Below are 19,900 nucleotides of genomic sequence, written 5' to 3'. Positions count from 1 at the left end.
TGTGTTAAAAGAATTAGATGGTCTGATGGCTCAAGAGCTGGGTCCCAAGTATTGGAAGAATGTCCCAAACCTGAAACCTCCACAAGTGGCCCTCCAGAGATCGCTGAAACAGTGTCGGATGCAGGCAACCCTGTCCTGCCTTGTAGGAAAAGTGGGATGTGTGAGAGTACCCTGTTCAACTTCTTTGGAAGTGCCAGCAGGCCATGAAATAGTAGTACCCCTACCAGTGGGCACCAGCCACCAATTGCTAGGAGCTACAGTGATGGTAGAGCCTGTGCTACAGAAAGAAGGGGTAGCAGTGGGACGAACCTTGTGCACAGTCCAGAGTGGCCAAGTCCTGATGAGAATAATGAACATTAACAGCCACAGTGTGGTACTGGCACCTAGAGAACTGGTGGCAGATGTGTTTCCTATTGAGGAGGTTGAAGCCATACAGGAGCCTAGCTGGCACATCAAGTCAACTGATATGGCCACCACCACCCTGACATTGTGCCAAGTAAGAACTGAAGCTGTCAGGACTACAGGAGGGCAGCTCTTGAACGAAGTACATTTGGAAGGTGCAGAGATGACTCCCGAGGAGAGGGAGCAGTTAGTCAGGGTCCTGGGATCTCACCCAAATGCTTTTTCCCGGCACGAAGCAGACTTTGGGAAGACACAGACGCTTGAACATGAAATTCCAACTGGAGATGCTCGACCAGTACGGGAACGGTACCGACAAATACCCCCAGCACTGTATCAGGAGGTCAAGGCCCTGCTGAAACATATGCAGGAAAGTCACATCATTCAGCCTAGCAGGAGCCCCTGGGCCTCACCAATTGTGCTGGTGAAGAGAAAAGATGGGACCCTGCGATTCTGTGTTGACTACAGGCGCCTCAATGCATGTACAGTCCGGGATGCCTACCCATTACCTCGAATTGAGGAATCCTTGGCAGCGCTAGGCCGTGCCAAATTCTTCTCTACCCTTGACCTGGCAAGTGGGTACTGGCAAGTGCCAATGGCAGAAAAAAACAGAGAGAAGACTGCCTTTGTTACACCTATGGGACTGTATGAGTTCCTCCGCATGCCTTTTGGACTGAACAATGCACCAGCTACATTCCAGAGGCTAATGGAACTGTGCTTGGGTGATCTGAATTTTGAATGCCTGCTGATCTACCTAGATGACATAATCATCTTTTCATCAAGTTTTGCGGAACATTTGGAGCGGTTAGACGTGGTCCTCGGCCGCCTAGAGGAGCATGGGCTGAAGTTAAAACCCACTAAGTGCCACTTGTTCCAGAAGAGCATTGAGTATCTAGGTCATGTGGTAACAAGGCAAGGAGTCCAGCCCATAGACTCAAAGATTCAGGCCGTTAAACAGTGGCCCACACCCAGCAACAGCAGTGAGCTTCGGGCCTTCCTGGGGCTGGTTGGATATTACCGGCGATTCATCAAGGAGTTTGCCCAGGTAGCAGCGCCTCTGTATGCGCTCCTCCAGGGGTGCTTGCCTGGAGATACAAAAGGAAAGCCATTCGTCTGGGCTGAGGAGGCCGAACTGGCCTTTAGGGAGCTGAAGAAATTGTTGACCAGTGCCCCTATCCTGGCCTATGCTGATTTTACAAAGCCATTTGTGCTGCAAACTGATGGAAGCCTGAGGGGACTTGGAGCTGTACTGACCCAAGAGCAAGATGGTCAAGAACGAGTAATAGCATATGCCAGCAGAACTCTGCGGGAGAGTGAGAAGAACCCCGACAACTACAGCTCCTTCAAACTTGAGCTCCTGGCAGTGGTGTGGGCGGTGACAGAAAAGTTTGCGGACATCTTGACAGGAGTCGAGTTTGTGTTGATGACTGACAATAACCCACTGGTTCACCTGAATAATGCCAAGCTGGGTGCCTTGGAGCAGCGGTGGGCAGCTCGACTTAGTAAATTTAACTTCAAGACACAATACAGGCCGGGGCGGAGTAATGCTAATGCAGATGCCTTGTCTCGTAACCCGTTGGAGAATCCCAGTGGCCCCACAGACGAAGAGCGGGAAGAGGTCGAGACCCCCAATTTCATGAAAGTGCCTAAACCACTGAAGAGTGCTCCGGTTCAGGGGGTGGAGCAGGCTGTCGAGATCCCTGCGGGAAGGTCCATGGAGGAGTGGCAGGACTGCCAACAGCAAGACCCACAAATTGCCAGAGTAAGAGAATGGCTCCTTACTGATCACCAGCCAGCGTACAGGGAGTGTGAGACCTTGACATCATTTGGAAAGAAGTTGTGGCTGCAGAGGGGCCGTCTGACCTTCCGCGAGGGAGTCCTATGCAGAAGAGTACAACTCCCCACAGAGATTGGTCCCACCTGGCAAGTAGTAATACCAGATAGTGAGGTAAGGAACGTAGCTGAGTGGATGCATGAAAGGAAAGGGCATTTTGGACCTGCCAAGACTTGGGCATGGCTACAGAGATTCTTCTATCATCCTAACTCACAAAAGGTGGCCCAGGACATTTGCAGAAGCTGCCGAAACTGCAACCTAGCAAGAGCTGGGGATCAGCAGGCCCCAATTGGTGTTATACAGACAAGCTACCCACTACAACTTGTGATGATGGACTATCTTAAAGTAGGAGAGTCCCCGAGAGGATACAAGTATTTGCTGGTCATGGTGGACCACTTTACGAAGTTTGCTGTAGCGGTCCCCACCCGGGACCAAACTGCTGAATCAGCAGCACAGTGCCTGTGGAAAAATTTCATTCTGCCTTATGGCTGTCCTACACAACTGCACTCTGACCAAGGGGCTTGCTTTGAAGGAAGAGTGATAGAGGAGCTCTGTCGGTTGTACCAGATTCGGAAGACACGCACAACACCTTACCATCCACAGGGAAATGGCGCATGTGAGCGCCTGAACAGAACCCTTCTACAGCTCTTGAGGACACTGGAGGAACAGAAAAAGGAGAGATGGCCAGACTACATTGCAGAGTTAGTGTGGGTGTACAACAACACTTTACACTCAGCCACCGGTTATTCACCCTTCTTGTTGATGTTTGGGAGAAATGGGAGATGCCCTCTGACCATGATGATGCCTGACAGTGGAGAAGGTGAAGGGTGGACCCCTGAGACTTGGATGGGAGACCATCGGAAGAAGGTACAAGAAATGTACGACCTGGTCGCCCAGCGCCTTGGCCCCCGCACATTACCAGCAAACAAGAAATTGAAGGAGTTGCCGTTACAGGTGGGAGATCGGGTAATGGTACGCAATCGCACAGCCAGAAGGGCTGGAAAGCTGCAGTGGCTGTGGGAAGTCACGACATATGAGGTGATCCGGAAACCCAACCCAACCATACCAGTGTATGAGGTAAGACCGGAGGGTGCAACTGGACCGATGCGCATAGTGCATCGAAATATGCTAAGACCATGCACTTTTCTGAGAAGAGTTCCTGAACCCCAGCCAGAGAGTATCAACATGCCCACGGTACCCTCTGGGGAAGAGGAATGGTGGGTACCACCCCAACCAGATCCAACCCCCTTGGAAAGAAGGGAAGATATGCAGCAAGAGGAGAACAACGCTCCCTCTGTGGAGCCTTCAGTTGAGCTAAGACATTCTGGACGTGCTAACTTTGGAAGGATGCCTGCACGTTATGAGGACTATGTCTTGGGTATGCAGGTTGCCGGGACGGCTACCCTCAAACGAGGGGGGGAAGGTGTAATGCCAGAAGGTTCTGCTGCAGTATTAGAGCATAGAGGTTGGATGTTATCACCTCCGTCCAGCAGAGGGAGTCAGTTCCCAGCTAGGAGTAACAGAGGTAACTGGGGAAGGAAAAGCCAGAGACTCAGGAAGTGTGACCCACCCAGTTCCTGTAGAGAGAGAAGATTCCAGTGCTGGAGGTCAAGGGCAGTGACCTGTGCCAGAGCTAAAGAGATCTGTGACAAGGTGATCCACAGAAAGCAGGACAGCTCAGCCAGGTCCATAAGAGCTACAGCAGACAGAGCAGTGTGCAGCAGTGAAGGAAGAGAGCAACACAGCCCAGTGCTAGCAAGTGGAGTGCAGCGCACCTGGGACAAAGAGACACTGACACAGGAGTGTCCAGCCAGCCTCATCACTGCAGCAAGGAGAAAGGTACTGCTTAGGGGAGACAGAGCTGGTGCTGCAGGGGAGCCCATTGTTACCAGCAGGATCAGGAAGTGGGGCCCCCTGAGAGACTGTATATAGTTGTGCTACACCACATAGACTGAAGTGATATCCTCCCTGCTACTTACCTAGCTTCATAAAGAGACAGTGTTCCTGTTCAGTAAGAATCTACCTGTTATACAAGTTAAAGAATTGGTTGTATCTGCTGAATTATCTACAGTAAAGTTATCCCAACATTACTCAGCTGTCAGAGTGAGTTTGTCGCCATCCACCTGCACCCCTTACAGGATCATGGACGTGGGTGGGATCATGGATGTGGGTGGGATCATGCTTGTAGGTGGGATCATGGATGTGGGTGGGATCATGCTTGTAGGTGGGATCATGTATGTAGGTAGGATCATGGATGTGAGTGGGATCATGGATGTGGGTGGGATTATGGACGTGGGTAGGATCATGGATATGGGTGGGATCATGGATGTGGGTGGGATCATGGATGTGGGTGGGATCACGGATGTGGGTGGGATCATGGATGTGAGTGGGATCATGGATGTGGGTGGGATCATGGACGCGGGTGGGATCATGGATGCGGGTGGGATCATGGATGCGGGTGGGATCATGTATGTGGGTGGTATCATGCATGTAGGTGGGATCATGGATGTGGGTGGGATCATGCTTGTAGGTGGGATCATGGATGTGGGTGGGATCATGCTTGTAGGGGGGATCATGGATGTGGGTGGGATCATGCTTGTAGGTGGGATCATGGATGTAGGCGGGATCATGGATGTGAGTGGGATCATGGATGTGGGTGGGATCATGGATGCGGGCGGGATCCTGGACGTGGGTAGGATTATGGACGTGGGTGGGCACATGGATGTGGGTGGGATCATGGATCTGGGTGGGATCATGGACGTGGGTGGGATCATGGATGTAGATGGGATCATGGATGTGGGTGGGATCATGAATGCGGGTGGGATCATGGATGCGGGTGGGATCATGGATGTAGGTGGGATCATGGATGTAGGTGGGATCATGGACGTGGGTGCGATCATGCATGTTGGTGGGATTATGGATGCGGGCGGGATCATGGACATGGGCAGGATCATGGACGTAGATGGGTGGGATCATGGATGTGGGTGGGATCATGGACGTGGGTGGGATCATGGATGTGGGTGGGATCATGGACGTGGGTGGGATCATGGATGTGGGTGGGATCATGGACGTGGGTGGGATCATGGACATGGGCAGGATCATGGACGTAGATGGGTGGGATCATGGATGTGGGTGGGATCATGGATGTGGGTGGGATCATGGACGTGGGTGGGATCATGGATGTGGGTGGGATCATGGATGTGGGTGGGATCATGGATGTGGGTGGACTTTTAGCTGTGTAATATATAGTGCGGGGTCTGAGGGGCCAAGCGTGGTACAGAGATTTATAAAAAACCAACACATTGATGGCTGTGCCTGAATTTCTCCTTTTTATGAAATAGTCCCAGAGTGCTCCCATTAACAGTACCAGCCACACAGTGCTCCTATAACAGTACCAGCCACACAGTGCTCCCATAACACTTCCAGCCACACAGTGCTCCCATAACAATGCCAGCCACACAGTGCTCCCATAACAATGCCAGCCACACAGTGCTCCCATAACAGTACCAGGCACACAGTGCTCCCATAACAGTACCAGTCACACAGTGCTCCCATAACAATGCCAGCCACACAGTGCTCCTATAACAGTATCAGCCACACAGTGCTCCTATAACAGTATCAGCCACACAGTGCTCCTATAACAGTATCAGCCACACAGTGCTCCTATAACAGTACCAGCCACACAGTGCTCCTATAACTGTACCAGGCACACAGTGTTCCCATAACAATGCCAGCCACACAGTGCTCCCATAACACTGCCAGCCACACAGTGCTCCTATAACAGTATCAGCCACACAGTGCTCCTATAACAGTATCAGCCACACAGTGCTCCCATAACAGTACCAGCCACACAGTGCTCCTATAACTGTACCAGGCACACAGTGTTCCCATAACAATGCCAGCCACACAGTGCTCCCATAACAATGCCATCCACACAGTGCTCCCATAACAATGCCAGCCGCACAGTGCTCCTATAACAGTATCAGCCACACAGTGCTCCTATAACAGTACCAGCCACACAGTAGTGCCCACAACAGTACCAGTCACACAATGATCTCCATAATATAACCAGAAAGAAGGAGGAAAAAAAGGGCGAGAGGCAGCGCCTCGTGTGATACCGTTGAGGACAGTGTCGTGGGCGAAGACTAGTGATTGAAGGCTCACCTTTTCGCCCCTTGGGCTTGATGCATATCACCCCTTGTGTGGGGTACTCGATGGTTTCGGATGGTGATGCTGTATTCCGTGCTGGAGCTGCGAGCTAGTCCTAGGATGGGCTCACCGGGATGCTCCCAAAAGGAAAATGGGGCCCGTGGGAAGAATGCAAGTAGACGAGAAAAAATGCCAAAAGGTCCTTCTGGGGACTAGCGCTGCTCCAGAGAATTCACAGCCACGATGCAGATGGAAGAAAAGTAGAGTTTATTGTAAAAGCACAGGTATTACGCGTTTCAGAAGCAGCAGCTTCCTTCATCAGAAAATGTGCATACAGGTAAGAGACAAACAGTGGGGTTTTTAAAGGGTACAAGATTACAAAAAAACTGTCAGAAAAGGCGCCAGGACCGCCCACTCAAGTTGCTGGGCGGCGCTATCAGAGACATGTAAACAATCAATTGATTCGGTGTTGATTTAACAGTATATATGGAGGCATTTACAAAGATCAATGGGATATATAGTATCGGAGTTACGGAGTTCTATTAAGGGAGCAGTAGTGAAGGACTCGGCGATCGCTACAGTTGCCGGCAGTAGGAGAAGGATATTATGTAGCTCCGGCCGCCGGAGCTGGACCCGGTCACGCGGTCATGCATGTGAGTCCAGACCGAAGCCTCCAGCGAGATTGCCGCTCTCCCATTGGCCCAGCAGCACCACACCTCCACTCCGATTGGCCCGCGCGTCCCCACGTGACCGGGTCCAGCTCCGGCGGCCGGAGCTACATAATATCCTTCTCCTACTGCCGGCAACTGTAGCGATCGCCGAGTCCTTCACTACTGCTCCCTTAATAGAACTCCGTAACTCCGATACTATATATCCCATTGATCTTTGTAAATGCCTCCATATATACTGTTAAATCAACACCGAATCAATTGATTGTTTACATGTCTCTGATAGCGCCGCCCAGCAACTTGAGTGGGCGGTCCTGGCGCCTTTTCTGACAGTTTTTTTGTAATCTTGTACCCTTTAAAAACCCCACTGTTTGTCTCTTACCTGTATGCACATTTTCTGATGAAGGAAGCTGCTGCTTCTGAAACGCGTAATACCTGTGCTTTTACAATAAACTCTACTTTTCTTCCATCTGCATCGTGGCTGTGAATTCTCTGGAGCAGCGCTGGTCCCCAGAAGGACCTTTTGGCATTTTTTCTCGTCTACTTGCATAATATAACCAGACACAGCCATTAGTACCAGTCACACAGTGGAACTAGCTAACCTAGGACCTCAGCTGTTTGAGTCCTTTTTACTCCTTAATATTCACAATGAGCAACTGCACAGAAAACTTTATAATGTATTTTAATATGACAATGTATCCTCGGCTGAGCCCCGAAATAAGATTAATTCTGTAAAAGCCGATGCAGCGTATAAAGCGGAGGGTGAGCAGCCGGCGGATTCAATTCATTAGTGACGCACGCGGCCTTCATACGTACAAGGGAAGCGGTTTTACATTTCTATTCCTAAGACGAGAGAAGCAGCCGCCTTATCTGGGAGAACTAGTTCTTTGAAGTAAAATAATGAAAATCGGCTGAGAATAAAGGTGATTCTGATTATTGTAACGGGACAGGAGCAGTATTATAGTAGTTATATTCCTGTATATAGGGAGCAGTATTATAGTAGTTATACTCCTGTATATAGGAGCAGTATTATAGTAGTTATATTCCTGTATATAGGGGGCAGTATTATAGTAGTTATATTCCTATATATAGGAGCAGTATTATAGTAGTTATATTCCTGTATATAGGAGCAGTATTATAGTAGTTATATTCTTGTATATAGGAGCAGTATTATAGTAGTTATATCCCTGTATATAGGAGCAGTATTATAGTAGTTATATTCCTGTATATAGGGAGCAGTATTATAGTAGTTATACTCCTGTATATAGGAGCAGTATTATAGTAGTTATATTCCTGTATATAGGGGGCAGTATTATAGTAGTTATATTCCTATATATAGGAGCAGTATTATAGTAGTTATATTTTTGTATATAGGGACATTATTATAGTAGTTATATTCTTGTGGAATATGTTGGCACTATATAAGTACCTGGAGAAAAATAAGTGTAACCAACAGAGGCTGCATGTGACTGAATATTCTATAGACAATAAGATTCGGAAGATGTGTGGAATATTCATATTCTTCATTCCAGAATTCCTAGTGGAGCAAATCACAAATCTTTATGATACTTTCCTCAAGGAGAGACTGTAACCTACAATGATCGGCCTTTCTGCAGGGAAAGCCGCCTCTAGGTGGTGTCAGGGAGCTCCCTTTTACACAATTCTTCCCTGAATTCCCAGTGTAGCATGAATGTCTTTAAGACTCAAAATGTCTCTATTATGATCTCCTTATAGAGAATTTCTTCTGCTTTGGTCCTATGGTATATAACAGCACAGTGAAACCTATCCGATAGACCACCTCTGTCCGATAGACCACCTCTGTCCCATAGACCACCTCTGTCCGATAGACCACCTCTGTCCCATAGACCACCTCTGTCCGATAGACCACCTCTGTCCCATAGACCACCTCTGTCCCATAGACCACCTCTGTCCCATAGACCAACTCTGTCCCATAGACCACCTCTGTCCCATAGACCACCTCTGTCCCATAGACCAACTCTGTCCCATAGACCACCTCTTTGAGAACAGAACCTCCTTAACCAGACTGAGTGGCGCAGGTTCATATATCTATGTATAGGGGGAAATGGTGGCAAGTCCCCTTTAAAAACTTGCTCAGGCCACAATAATTTTATGTGCTGAAAAGGGGAAAATGAGAATGAGTGGTGAGCTGTGCGGCAGGTGGATTTATATGAGCGTCTCAAGGTTTTTGTCTCCTACAGAGAACATCTGTCACCAAATGTGTGAGTCAAAAACACCCAGCGCTGGAGTCAGACGAGCCAAGGTCCCCGGTAGACAGTCTCTCATTATACTGCTCACTCGGCACAGTCTTTTGGCTGCGGCTTCTCACGTAATATCACATCAGCCATTTCCTATCTTAGATGCAGAACACTCATTGACGTCTTTTGTTTTTTTGCTTTATAGTTTAGTTGATTGGACGGACAGGAGCGTGTAAGGTGGACATGGGGTCACTGGCTGCAAATTGCTTTAGCTTAAAAGAAAAAAAAAAAGGCCATCTCCAGTTATTGTTGTAAAAATGTACTCACTTTATGGCAAAAAGGATGTGGACTCCCCTGTTAATTATTGTTTTAAATGGGTAATCCAACTATTTTGTTTTCTTTCAAATAAACTGAAAAGGCCAGAGATTTCTAATTTACTTCTATTAAAAAATCTCCAGTCTTTCAGTACTTATCAGCTTCTGTATGTGCGATGACCGGGCCCGTAAGGGCTCAGAGGATGTTGAGAGGAGAGGATGTTGTTGCGGGCAGAAACCGGGGCAGCTGCTACCTAGAGGGATGTCACGGTTTAGGCACGGGGGGTCACAGCTGGAAACCGGGCTCCTGACCATGCGGGAATACTGGGCGTGCGATTCTTCATTGTCCTTAGTCAGGGCACCAATAATAACACCAATGCCAAGGTTCAGAAACAACGGTAGTTGTATATTTATTGTAACGGTGGTAACTAGTAGCAACAGTCTCTCCGGATGCAACCGGGAATAAGGCAGACTTGGATAAGGCAGAGTAATGGGTGATGCTGCAATAGGCTGTGATGATAGCGTACTGAATGATGGGAGTAGTAGTGATACTGAGGATGAGATGCTGGGCGGAATGGAACTGAGATGAATACTTGCTGTTGATGATTAGAGAAGATGATGAGAGGAATGACTGAAGAACGGCACCCAGTTCTTGAGAATAGATGAGAATCTTGAGAACTTGAGAATAGAACACAGCCAGGAACACTTCTGGTAATGCTGCAGTAGGTACCGCAGGGTTGCGGCCTTGTGACACAGGAGCAGAAGCAACACACAACCTATCCCCCTGAAGGTGGGAGACAAGAGCCCAGGTAGAGAGGAAGTGACATGGTTTTCCCCAGCCAAAGCTCGATGGCTATTGGAGTTACCATGGAAGCAGGGGCAGTCACGTGACATCCAGCCATTGCATAATCACACCATTAGACATATAGGACTAAATATACATGAGAAGTACCATACTTGAACACTGGGGGGCGACATAATACCCTTAGGCACTGATAACTGAATATGCATACAAGAAATGAATGGAATAGCATACCTGAACACTGAGAGGGGTGACACAATACACACAGTTTGCAGTGGACCATAGCTTTCCAGAACAGAACTGGCTATGATAAAGGTACAGAGACAAAGTGACAAATAGATACTCTGTTCTGGGACACTGCATACCTCCCTACTAGAAATGAGCCAACCTCAGCGAACCACAAGCTGAGGTAGATGTGGATGAATGAACATATAGGATCAAGACGACAGGAAGAAAGAATATGAGTGTGAGTGAATGTGTAGGTGTGTGTTTCCCACGCTCAAGGCACAGGTGACCGGAGAAACTATGAAGAGAAAGAAAAACCCTAGTGGCAGGACTTCACCTAGGGGTGCCTAACGTACTCTGGTTACAGGTAGCGCGTGGACCATGTGACATGTAAGTCAGGACTACTTAACTGCTGGCGGGTGACCCTCAATATTCCAGTCAGTTTGGACAGTAGGTTTCCAATGAAATACATTACCCTACTGGAAAAAGAATGTGAAGACCTGTGTACTGCCTTGGGTGTCTGTGTGACATGACTTGGACACCTGGAAGAGAAAAGAATAAAATAACAAAAGCAAACATACATTTGGGCCCCTTTCATACCGGTCAATCATACAACACAATTACTCGATAGGCCGAACACACGAAAAGGTATCCAAGGTGCAATATGTACGAACAAATGTAAATGTTAAATATGACTATGTGAAGCAACTACTGTGTGTTGGGACAAGACAGGGGTAAACAAACAATGGAGACACAAGGAAGGGAAACATAGAGGACAAGAACACTGCGAGGTCCTGAAGAATACTGGCTCAGAGGAATCTTTCCAGTGGATAACACAATAATACAATATATGAAGGAGATAGAATACCCTTTAGGAAATACACTCTTTGAAAAATATACTCCCTAAAAAATAGACTTTCTCTGAGGCTATAGATACATACTGACTTCTTACTCAGAGGAGGAGGAAACTGACTTTGGCCCGAAAATATACTCTATGAGAAGATAAACTGTTTCAAAAACACTTTACTCTGAGACTATCTAAATGACTTTTCTGCTTACTCAGAGGAAGAAAATATATATATGACTCTGGTATGAAAATAACCTTTGACTACTGTAGTGCAATAATAAACCTCTGACAATCACATAAGTATGAAAGTGCTTTAGGAAGAACTGGGTAAGTGTCTCTGTTTTGGTAGAGTCTCTTTTAGGCAATTAAAACCATTGTCCATGCAAAAGGCTCTGGGACAGGCACTAGAGAACAATACAACAATCTGAGTGTCCATCAGCACATAGCTGGGTGATGAAACAAGGAGGCTTGGTCAGGAGGAGCAGGTACAAACCTTAAACGTTGCAAAACTTTTTTTTCAACCTGAAACAAAACAGTCATATAAACAGTCACAGTGAGAACAGTTAGGACGACCATGTCGGCCTAGCTTCCCAGAGGAAGCTTACTCTTGCCCGGGGTGTGGAGGATCAGTCGGCTGCCAGATAGCAACCGAGGCTTCCCCGTTAGCGGCCATGACCTCTGCCCGATGATGCTCCCAGAGAGCTTGGACCTGGCAACGCCAGGCATGCAGAATGGCAGCCTTTTGGACCTCCTCTGGATCCGGGGTGTCCTCCAGGGACACCGGAGCGGTGTCCATCTCGTCTGGGGAGTCCTCCTCGGCCTGGGTGAGCTGCGAGTCCAGAGGCTCTTCCTTATAGCCGGAGAGACGGGACAGCCCGATGAGGAACAGCGCCCCTGTGGCAGCTGCGGGCACAGCAACAGTACCAACGGGGCTGGAGTGACCGGGTCCCGGAGAGATTCTGGTCTCAGGTATGGGCCCCTCATTCTGATCAGCAGAGGCCGGGATGGAGGCCCTGCAAAGACTTCCGTTGTCCGACGGGGCAGCGCCCAAGCTGGTGTCGCTGTAGGATGGGAGCGGTGCTAGCAGGCAGGCAGGATTGCTCTCTGGCAGCTCCGGTATCATGGGAGCTGCGGCTGCAGGCAAACGTTTCTTGTGGGCCGCCATCTTGCTGCGCACTGGCGAAGTCTTGAGGACCTGGGAGGAGGCGGAGCGCAGAGGCTGAAGTTCCGGCCCAGTAGTCTGCCCTGCAACAATGACGTCATCCGGCACAGGCAGCCAATCAGAAGGACCCACTGTAAAGTCTATGTGGCTGGGCGATTCCCGCGCTTGGGCAGCATGACAATTAACCCCCTCCTCTCCGGGGTATGGCGCAGTTACAAATAATAGGAGACGGCGGCCATCTTGCACACCGTTTAGGGCCTTTAGCACCTCGATTACGCCCATAGTGATATGACAAAGTCTTTCTTGGGATCCTTAGTGTGCCTTGAGAACACTGACACTCAGAACAGAGCAGCTCCAATCCTGTTTGTGACGCCAAATGCGATGCCCTGATAGGATGTTGTTGCGGGCAGGAACCGGGGAAGCTGCTAGCTAGAGGGTTGTCACGGTTTAGGCACGAGGGGTCACAGCTGGAAACCGGGCTCCTGACCGAGCAGACACTAGGCATGCGATTCTTCGTTGTCCTTAGTCAGGGCACCAATTATCACACCAATGCCAAGGTTCAGAAACAACAGTGGTTGTATATTTATTGTAACGGTGGTAACTAGTAGCAACAGTCTCTCCGGATGCAACCGGGTATAAGGCAGACTTGAATAAAGCAGAGTAATGGGTGATGCTGCAATAGGCTGTGATGATAGCGTACTGAATGATGGGAGTAGTAGTGATACTGAGGATAAGATGCTGGGCGGAATGGAACTGAGATGAATACTTGCTGTTGATGATTAGAGAAGATGATGAGAGGAATGACTGAAGAACAGCACCCAGTTCTTGAGAATAGATGAGAATCTTGAGGACTTGAGAATAGAACACAGCCAGGAACACTTCTGGTAAGGCTGCAGCAGATACCACAGGGTTGCGGCCTTGTGACACAGGAGCAGCAGCAACACATAACCTATCCCCCTGAAGGTGGGAGACAAGAGGCCAGGTAGAGAGGAAGTCACATGGTATTCCCCAGCCAAAGCTCGATGGCCATTGGAGTTACCATGGAAGCAGGGGCAGTCACGTGACATCCAGCCATTGCATCATCATACCATTAGGCATATAGGACTAAATATACATGAGAAGTACCATACTTGAACACTGGGGGGGCGACATAATACCATTAGGCACTGATAAATGAATATGCATACAAGAAATGAATGGAATAGCAGACCTGAACACTGAGAGGGGTGACACAATACACACAGTTTGCAGTGGACCATAGCTTTTCAGAACAGAACTGGCTATGATAAAGGTACAGAGACAAAGTGACAAATAGATACTCTGTTCTAGGACACTGCCTATGTCCTGCAGGAAGTGGTGTACTCTCTCCAGTCTGAAACAGTACTCTCTGCTGCCACCTCTGTTCATGTCAGGAACTGTCCAGAGCAGCAGCAAATCCCCATATAAAACCTCTCCTGCTCTGGACAGTTCCTGACATGGACAGCGGTGGCAGCAAAGAGCACTGTGTCAGACTGGAGAGAATACACCACTTCCTGCAGGACATACAGCAGCTGAAAAGGAATGGAAGACTGGCGATTTTTTAATAGAAGTAAATAACAAATCCCCAGCACTTTCTGGCACCAGTTGATTTGAAATAAAATCTTGAATCTTGATTTTGTTTTGTTTTTTTGCTGGAGTACCCCTTTAACCTCACATATTAAAACCAAGTGCATGACCTCAGGCATACCATCTCTATACAAATAACAAAGTAAATTTATTCCAGCTCACCACCATGGCCCAGGGGTTTATCAAGAAGATAAAGTGGTGGTGTCGCTATCATAGGTTCCTGATCCTGTAGATCTTCTCTGGTCACTTGTGAGTGATAATAAGCTATGGACTGGCCGCCCGTTCCCCAGACCAGAATCCCATTGAGCACATCGGGGACATCATGTCTCCTCCATCCACCAACATCACGTTGCAGCAAAGACTGTCCAGGAGTTGGCGGCGGCGGCATTAGTCCAGGTCTGCGAGGAGATCCCTCAGGAGACCATCAGCCACCTCATCAGGAGCATGCCCGAGCCTTGTAGGGAGGTCATACAGACACCTCATCAGGAGCATGCCCGGGCCTTGTAGGGAGGTCATACACCTCATCAGGAGCATGCCCGGGCCTTGTAGGGAGGTCATACACCTCATCAGGAGCATGCCCGGGCCTTGTAGGGAGGTGATACAGACACCTCATCAGGAGCATGCCCGGGCCTTGTAGGGAGGTGATACAGACACCTCATCAGGAGCATGCCCGGGCCTTGTAGGGAGGTCTTACAGCCACCTCATCAGGAGCATGCCCGGGCCTTGTAGGGAGCTCATACAGACACCTCATCAGGAGCATGCCCGGGCCTTGTAGGGAGGTCATACAGACACCTCATCAGGAGCATGCCTGGGCCTTGTAGGGGAGTCATACACATCATCAAGAGCAAACCCGGGCCTTGTAGGGAGGTCATACAGCTAACTCATCAGGAGCATGCCCGGGCCTTGTAGGGAGGTCGTACACCTCATCAGGCAAAAGGACGCTGGTTGACCTCAGGGAGATCAACCAAAACACCGCAGAGACACCATCACGTGTCTTAACGTCAGTGTATTCTAGAACATTGCCCCCTGGGAAATCAAATATGCAAAAGAACACTGCAGAGACACCATCACATGTCTCGACGTCAGTGAACTAGCCAGACCTTCCCTCCGGGAAGGAACAACCAAGCCAAAAGCATTCTCCAGTCAAGGAAACCACCTCAGCAAGGTATCCATCCATAGACAGCTGTTTCGGGGTTTTTGCCCCTCATCAGTGTGGAGTAGGTTTATGGCTAGTGGGAGCAATGACTAGTAAGTGCATGCAAAAGGACGCTGGTTGACCTCAGGGAGATCAACCAAAACACCGCAGAGACACCATCACGTGCCTCAACGTCAGTGTATTCTAGAAAATTGCCCCCTGAGAAATCAGGAGCATGACCGGGCCTTGTAGGGAGGTCATACAGCCAATTCATCAGGAGGATGCCCGGGCCTTGTAGGGTGGTCATACAGACACCTCATCAGGAGCATGCCCAGGCCTTGTAGGGAGGTCATACAGACACCTCATCAGGAGCATGCCCGGGCCTTGTAGGGAGGTCATACAGCTAACTCATCAGGAGCATGCCCGGGCCTTGTAGCGAGGTCATACAGCCACTTCATCAGGAGGATGCCTGGGCCTTGTAGGGTGGTCATACAGACACCTCATCAGGAGCATGCCCGGGCTTGTAGGGAGGTCATACAGACACCTCATCAGGAGCATGCCCGGGCCTTGTAGGGAGGTCACACAGACACCTCATCAGGAGCATGCCCGGGCCTTGTAGGGAGGTCATACAGCCACCTTATCAGGAGCATGCCTGGGCCTTGTAGGGAGGTCATACAGCCACCTCATCAGGAGTATGCCCAGGCCTTGTAGGGAGGTCATACACCCCATCAGGAGCATGTCCGGGCCTTGTAGGGAGGATATACAGCCACCTCATCAGGAGCATGCCCGGGCCTTGTAGGGAGGTCATACACCCCATCAGGAGTATGCCCGGGCCTTATAGGGAGGTCATACAGCCACCTCATCAGGAGCATGCCCAGGCCTTGTAGGTAGATGATACAGACACCTCATCAGGAGCATGCCCGGGCCTTGTAGGGAGGTCATACAGCTAACTCATCAGGAGCATGCCCGGGCCTTGTAGAGAGGTCATACACCCCATCAGGAGCATGTCCGGGCCTTGTAGGGAGGTCATTCAGCCACCTCATCAGGAGTATGCCCGGGCCTTGTAGGGAGGTCATACACCCCATCAGGTGCATGCCCGGGCCTTGTAGGGAGGTCATACAGCCACCTCATCAGGAGCATGCCCAGGCCTTGTAGGGAGATGATACAGACACCTCATCAGGAGCATGCCCGGGCCTTGTAGGGAGGTCATACAGCCACCTCATCAGGAGCATGCCCAGGCCTTGTAGGGAGATGATACAGACACCTCATCAGGAGCATGCCTGGACCTTGTAGGGAGGTCTTACAGCCACCTCATCAGGAGCATGCCCGGGCCTTGTAGGGAGGTCATACAGACACCTCATCAGGAGCATGCCCGGGCCTTGTAGGGAGGTCATACAGACACCTCATCAGGAGCATGCCTGGGTCTTGTAGGGAGGTCATACAGACACACCATCAGGAGCATGCCCAGGCTTTGTAGGGAGGTCATACACCTCATCAGGAGCATGCCTGGGTCTTGTAGGGAGGTCATACAGACACACCATCAGGAGCATACCCGGGCCTTGTAGGGAGGTCATACCGGCACGTGGAGGCCACACATACTACATATATATATCAGCCTGGAGGGCTGTGCCACTGTAATTCTTTGTGTGACGCCATCTCCAGGCCGCCATTGGGTAATACATGGGATTTCCAGTGATGATGTTTGTGGGATTTTGTTGTCAGCACATTCAGCTTTGTAATGAGATTTTATTCTGTCACATCTTGGAGGAGATATCTGAGGGCTCCCTTTAATTTTTTTTGAGCAATATATATATTTTTCTTTAAAAAGATCCGGTAAAGAAATAAGAAGGGAAGTAAACATCTTTATGTATGAAAAAATGTATATGTCCGCCATCCATATGCATAATAGTGCTGCTAAAGCTTTTTTTTTTTTTCCTTTTCTTTAAAAAGATATATTACAAAGTTTATTAAAGAAGTGAGACTTTCTGCAGTTAGCTTTACATGAATGAGTCACAATCTAAGTGCATTAATAATGCCTGACAATCTGTATCATAGGTAATATATAATATATACCGTACGTCTCAATAGGATTAGACCCCGCAGTAAATTTGTGCCTTTAGACGTTCTATTACAATGTCTGGCGCTGTATATTCTTCCCCACGTCGCGGGGATCAGGCGTAGGCAATGGGGGTGATTAAGTTGGTAATTATCATGTGGTTTGTGCCACTTTCAGCCGACCTCCAGCTGCTAATGTGCAGTGAAGGATGTTGTAATTCTCTATGACATCAGCGGCAGTAGAAGCGCACAGGCCTCACCCACACAGCACTAAGAGGGCGAGAAGCAAAACTCACAAAAACTCAGCTTCTACATCCTATTTTGGGATGAAAAACTCCCCCCCCCCCCCCCGGTCTGATGGTTACAGACTGTAAGATAAAACAGCATGCATTTACCCTTGAAAGTAGACGAGGATATTGCTGCCCCTAGAGGACCAGTTCTAAACTTGCAATACTGTCTGCATCCACTAGGGTGTACGACCAAGTCTCTGGGGCAGTATTGCTATATTTCCCATCATGCCTGGACCAGTTTTGCACCAGCTGGAAGGGTAACAGAGGTAAGAGTTGAACCGGCACCAATGGTCCCTCTGCCCCATAAGTAGGCTGCTAGTATAAATGGTAGGTGGGGCCCTATTACTGATTTTGTAATGGGGCCCAAGAGCTCTGACAGTATGATCTTGCCTTTGAAGGTACTTTGATTTAAAGGGATTGTCCATGATGAAAAAAAACAGGGCAGAAACAAACAGAATCATAATAGATGGCCTCCTATCTATATTTAATAGATGGCCTCATATCTATATGTAATAGATGGCCTCCTGTGTCTATATGTAATAGATGGCCTCCTATGTCTATATGTAATAGATGGCCTCCTATATCTATATGTAATAGATGGCCTCCTAGGTCTATATGTAATAGATGGCCTCCTATGTCTATATGTAATAGATGGCCTCCTATCTATATGTAATAGATGGCCTCCTGTGTCTATATGTAATAGATGGCCTCCTATCTATATGTAATAGATGGCCTCCTGTGTCTATATGTAATAGATGGCCTCCTATCTATATGTAATAGATGGCCTCCTATCTATATGTAATAGATGGCCTCCTATGTCTATATGTAATAGATGGCCTCCTATATCTATATGTAATAGATGGCCTCCTATATCTATATGTAATAGATGGCCTCCTGTGTCTATATGTAATAGATGGCCTCCTATGTCTATATGTAATAGATGGCCTCCTATATCTATATGTAATAGATGGCCTCCTAGGTCTATATGTAATAGATGGCCTCCTATGTCTATATGTAATAGATGGCCTCCTATCTATATGTAATAGATGGCCTCCTGTGTCTATATGTAATAGATGGCCTCCTATCTATATGTAATAGATGGCCTCCTATATCTATATGTAATAGATGGCCTCCTATGTCTATATGTAATAGATGGCCTCCTATATCTATATGTAATAGATGGCCTCCTATATCTATATGTAATAGATGGCCTCCTATATCTATATGTAATAGATGGCCTCCTATATCTATATGTAATAGATGGCCTCCTAGGTCTATATGTAATAGATGGCCTCCTATATCTATATGTAATAGATGGCCTCCTATATCTATATGTAATAGATGGCCTCCTATGTCTATATGTAATAGATGGCCTCCTAGGTCTATATGTAATAGATGGCCTCCTAGGTCTATATGTAATAGATGGTCTCCTATATCTATATGTAATAGATTACCTCCTATATCTATATGTAATAGATGGCCTCCTATATCTATATGTAATAGATGGCCTCCTATGTCTGTATGTAATAGATGGCCTCCTATGTCTATATGTAATAGATGGCCTCCTAGGTCTATATGTAATAGATGGCCTCCTAGGTCTATATGTAATAGATGGTCTCCTATATCTATATGTAATAGATTACCTCCTATATCTATATGTAATAGATGGCCTCCTATATCTATATGTAATAGATGGCCTCCTATGTCTGTATGTAATAGATGGCCTCCTATGTCTATATGTAATAGATGGGCTCCTATCTATATGTTATAGATGGCCTCCTATATCTATATGTAATAGATGGCCTCCTATGTATATATGTAATAGATGGCCTCCTAGGTCTATATGTAATAGATGGCCTCCTATATCTATATGTAATAGATGGCCTCCTATCTATATGTAATAGATGGCCTCCTATATCTATATGTAATAGATGGCCTCCTATCTATATGTAATAGATGGCCTCCTATGTCTATATGTAATAGATGGCCTCCTATGTCTATATGTAATAGATGGCCTCCTATCTATATGTAATAGATGGCCTCCTATATCTATATGTAATAGATGGCATCCTAGGTCTATATGTAATAGATGGCCTCCTATATCTATATGTAATAGATGGCCTCCTATGTCTATATGTAATAGATGGCCTCCTATATCTATATGTAATAGATGGCCTCCTATGTCTATATGTAATAGAT

At 47.9% G+C, this 19,900-nt stretch overlaps 1 protein-coding gene across 1 annotated transcript; it reads right to left on the bottom strand.

Moving 5' to 3' along the window:
* Positions 1-4,324: 4,324 nt before the first annotated feature.
* On the bottom strand, positions 4,325-5,335 carry LOC138774505 (uncharacterized). The gene has a single exon (XM_069955427.1). The coding sequence runs from the start codon at positions 5,333-5,335 to the stop codon at positions 4,325-4,327; it is 1,011 nt and encodes a 336-aa protein (XP_069811528.1).
* Positions 5,336-19,900: the final 14,565 nt, after the last annotated feature.

The sequence above is a fragment of the Dendropsophus ebraccatus genome, chromosome 15 (genome assembly GCF_027789765.1).
Source record: "Dendropsophus ebraccatus isolate aDenEbr1 chromosome 15, aDenEbr1.pat, whole genome shotgun sequence".
Taxonomy (NCBI): Eukaryota; Metazoa; Chordata; class Amphibia; order Anura; family Hylidae; genus Dendropsophus; species Dendropsophus ebraccatus.
The sequence above is the reverse complement of the archived record's forward strand: the minus strand, read 5'-3'. Positions and strand labels throughout refer to the sequence as shown.

Excerpts from the sequence above, each read along its gene's own strand:
- LOC138774505 (XM_069955427.1), bottom strand. The coding sequence starts at position 5,335 with ATGATCCTGCCCATGTCCATGATCCCACCCACGTCCATGATCCCACCC.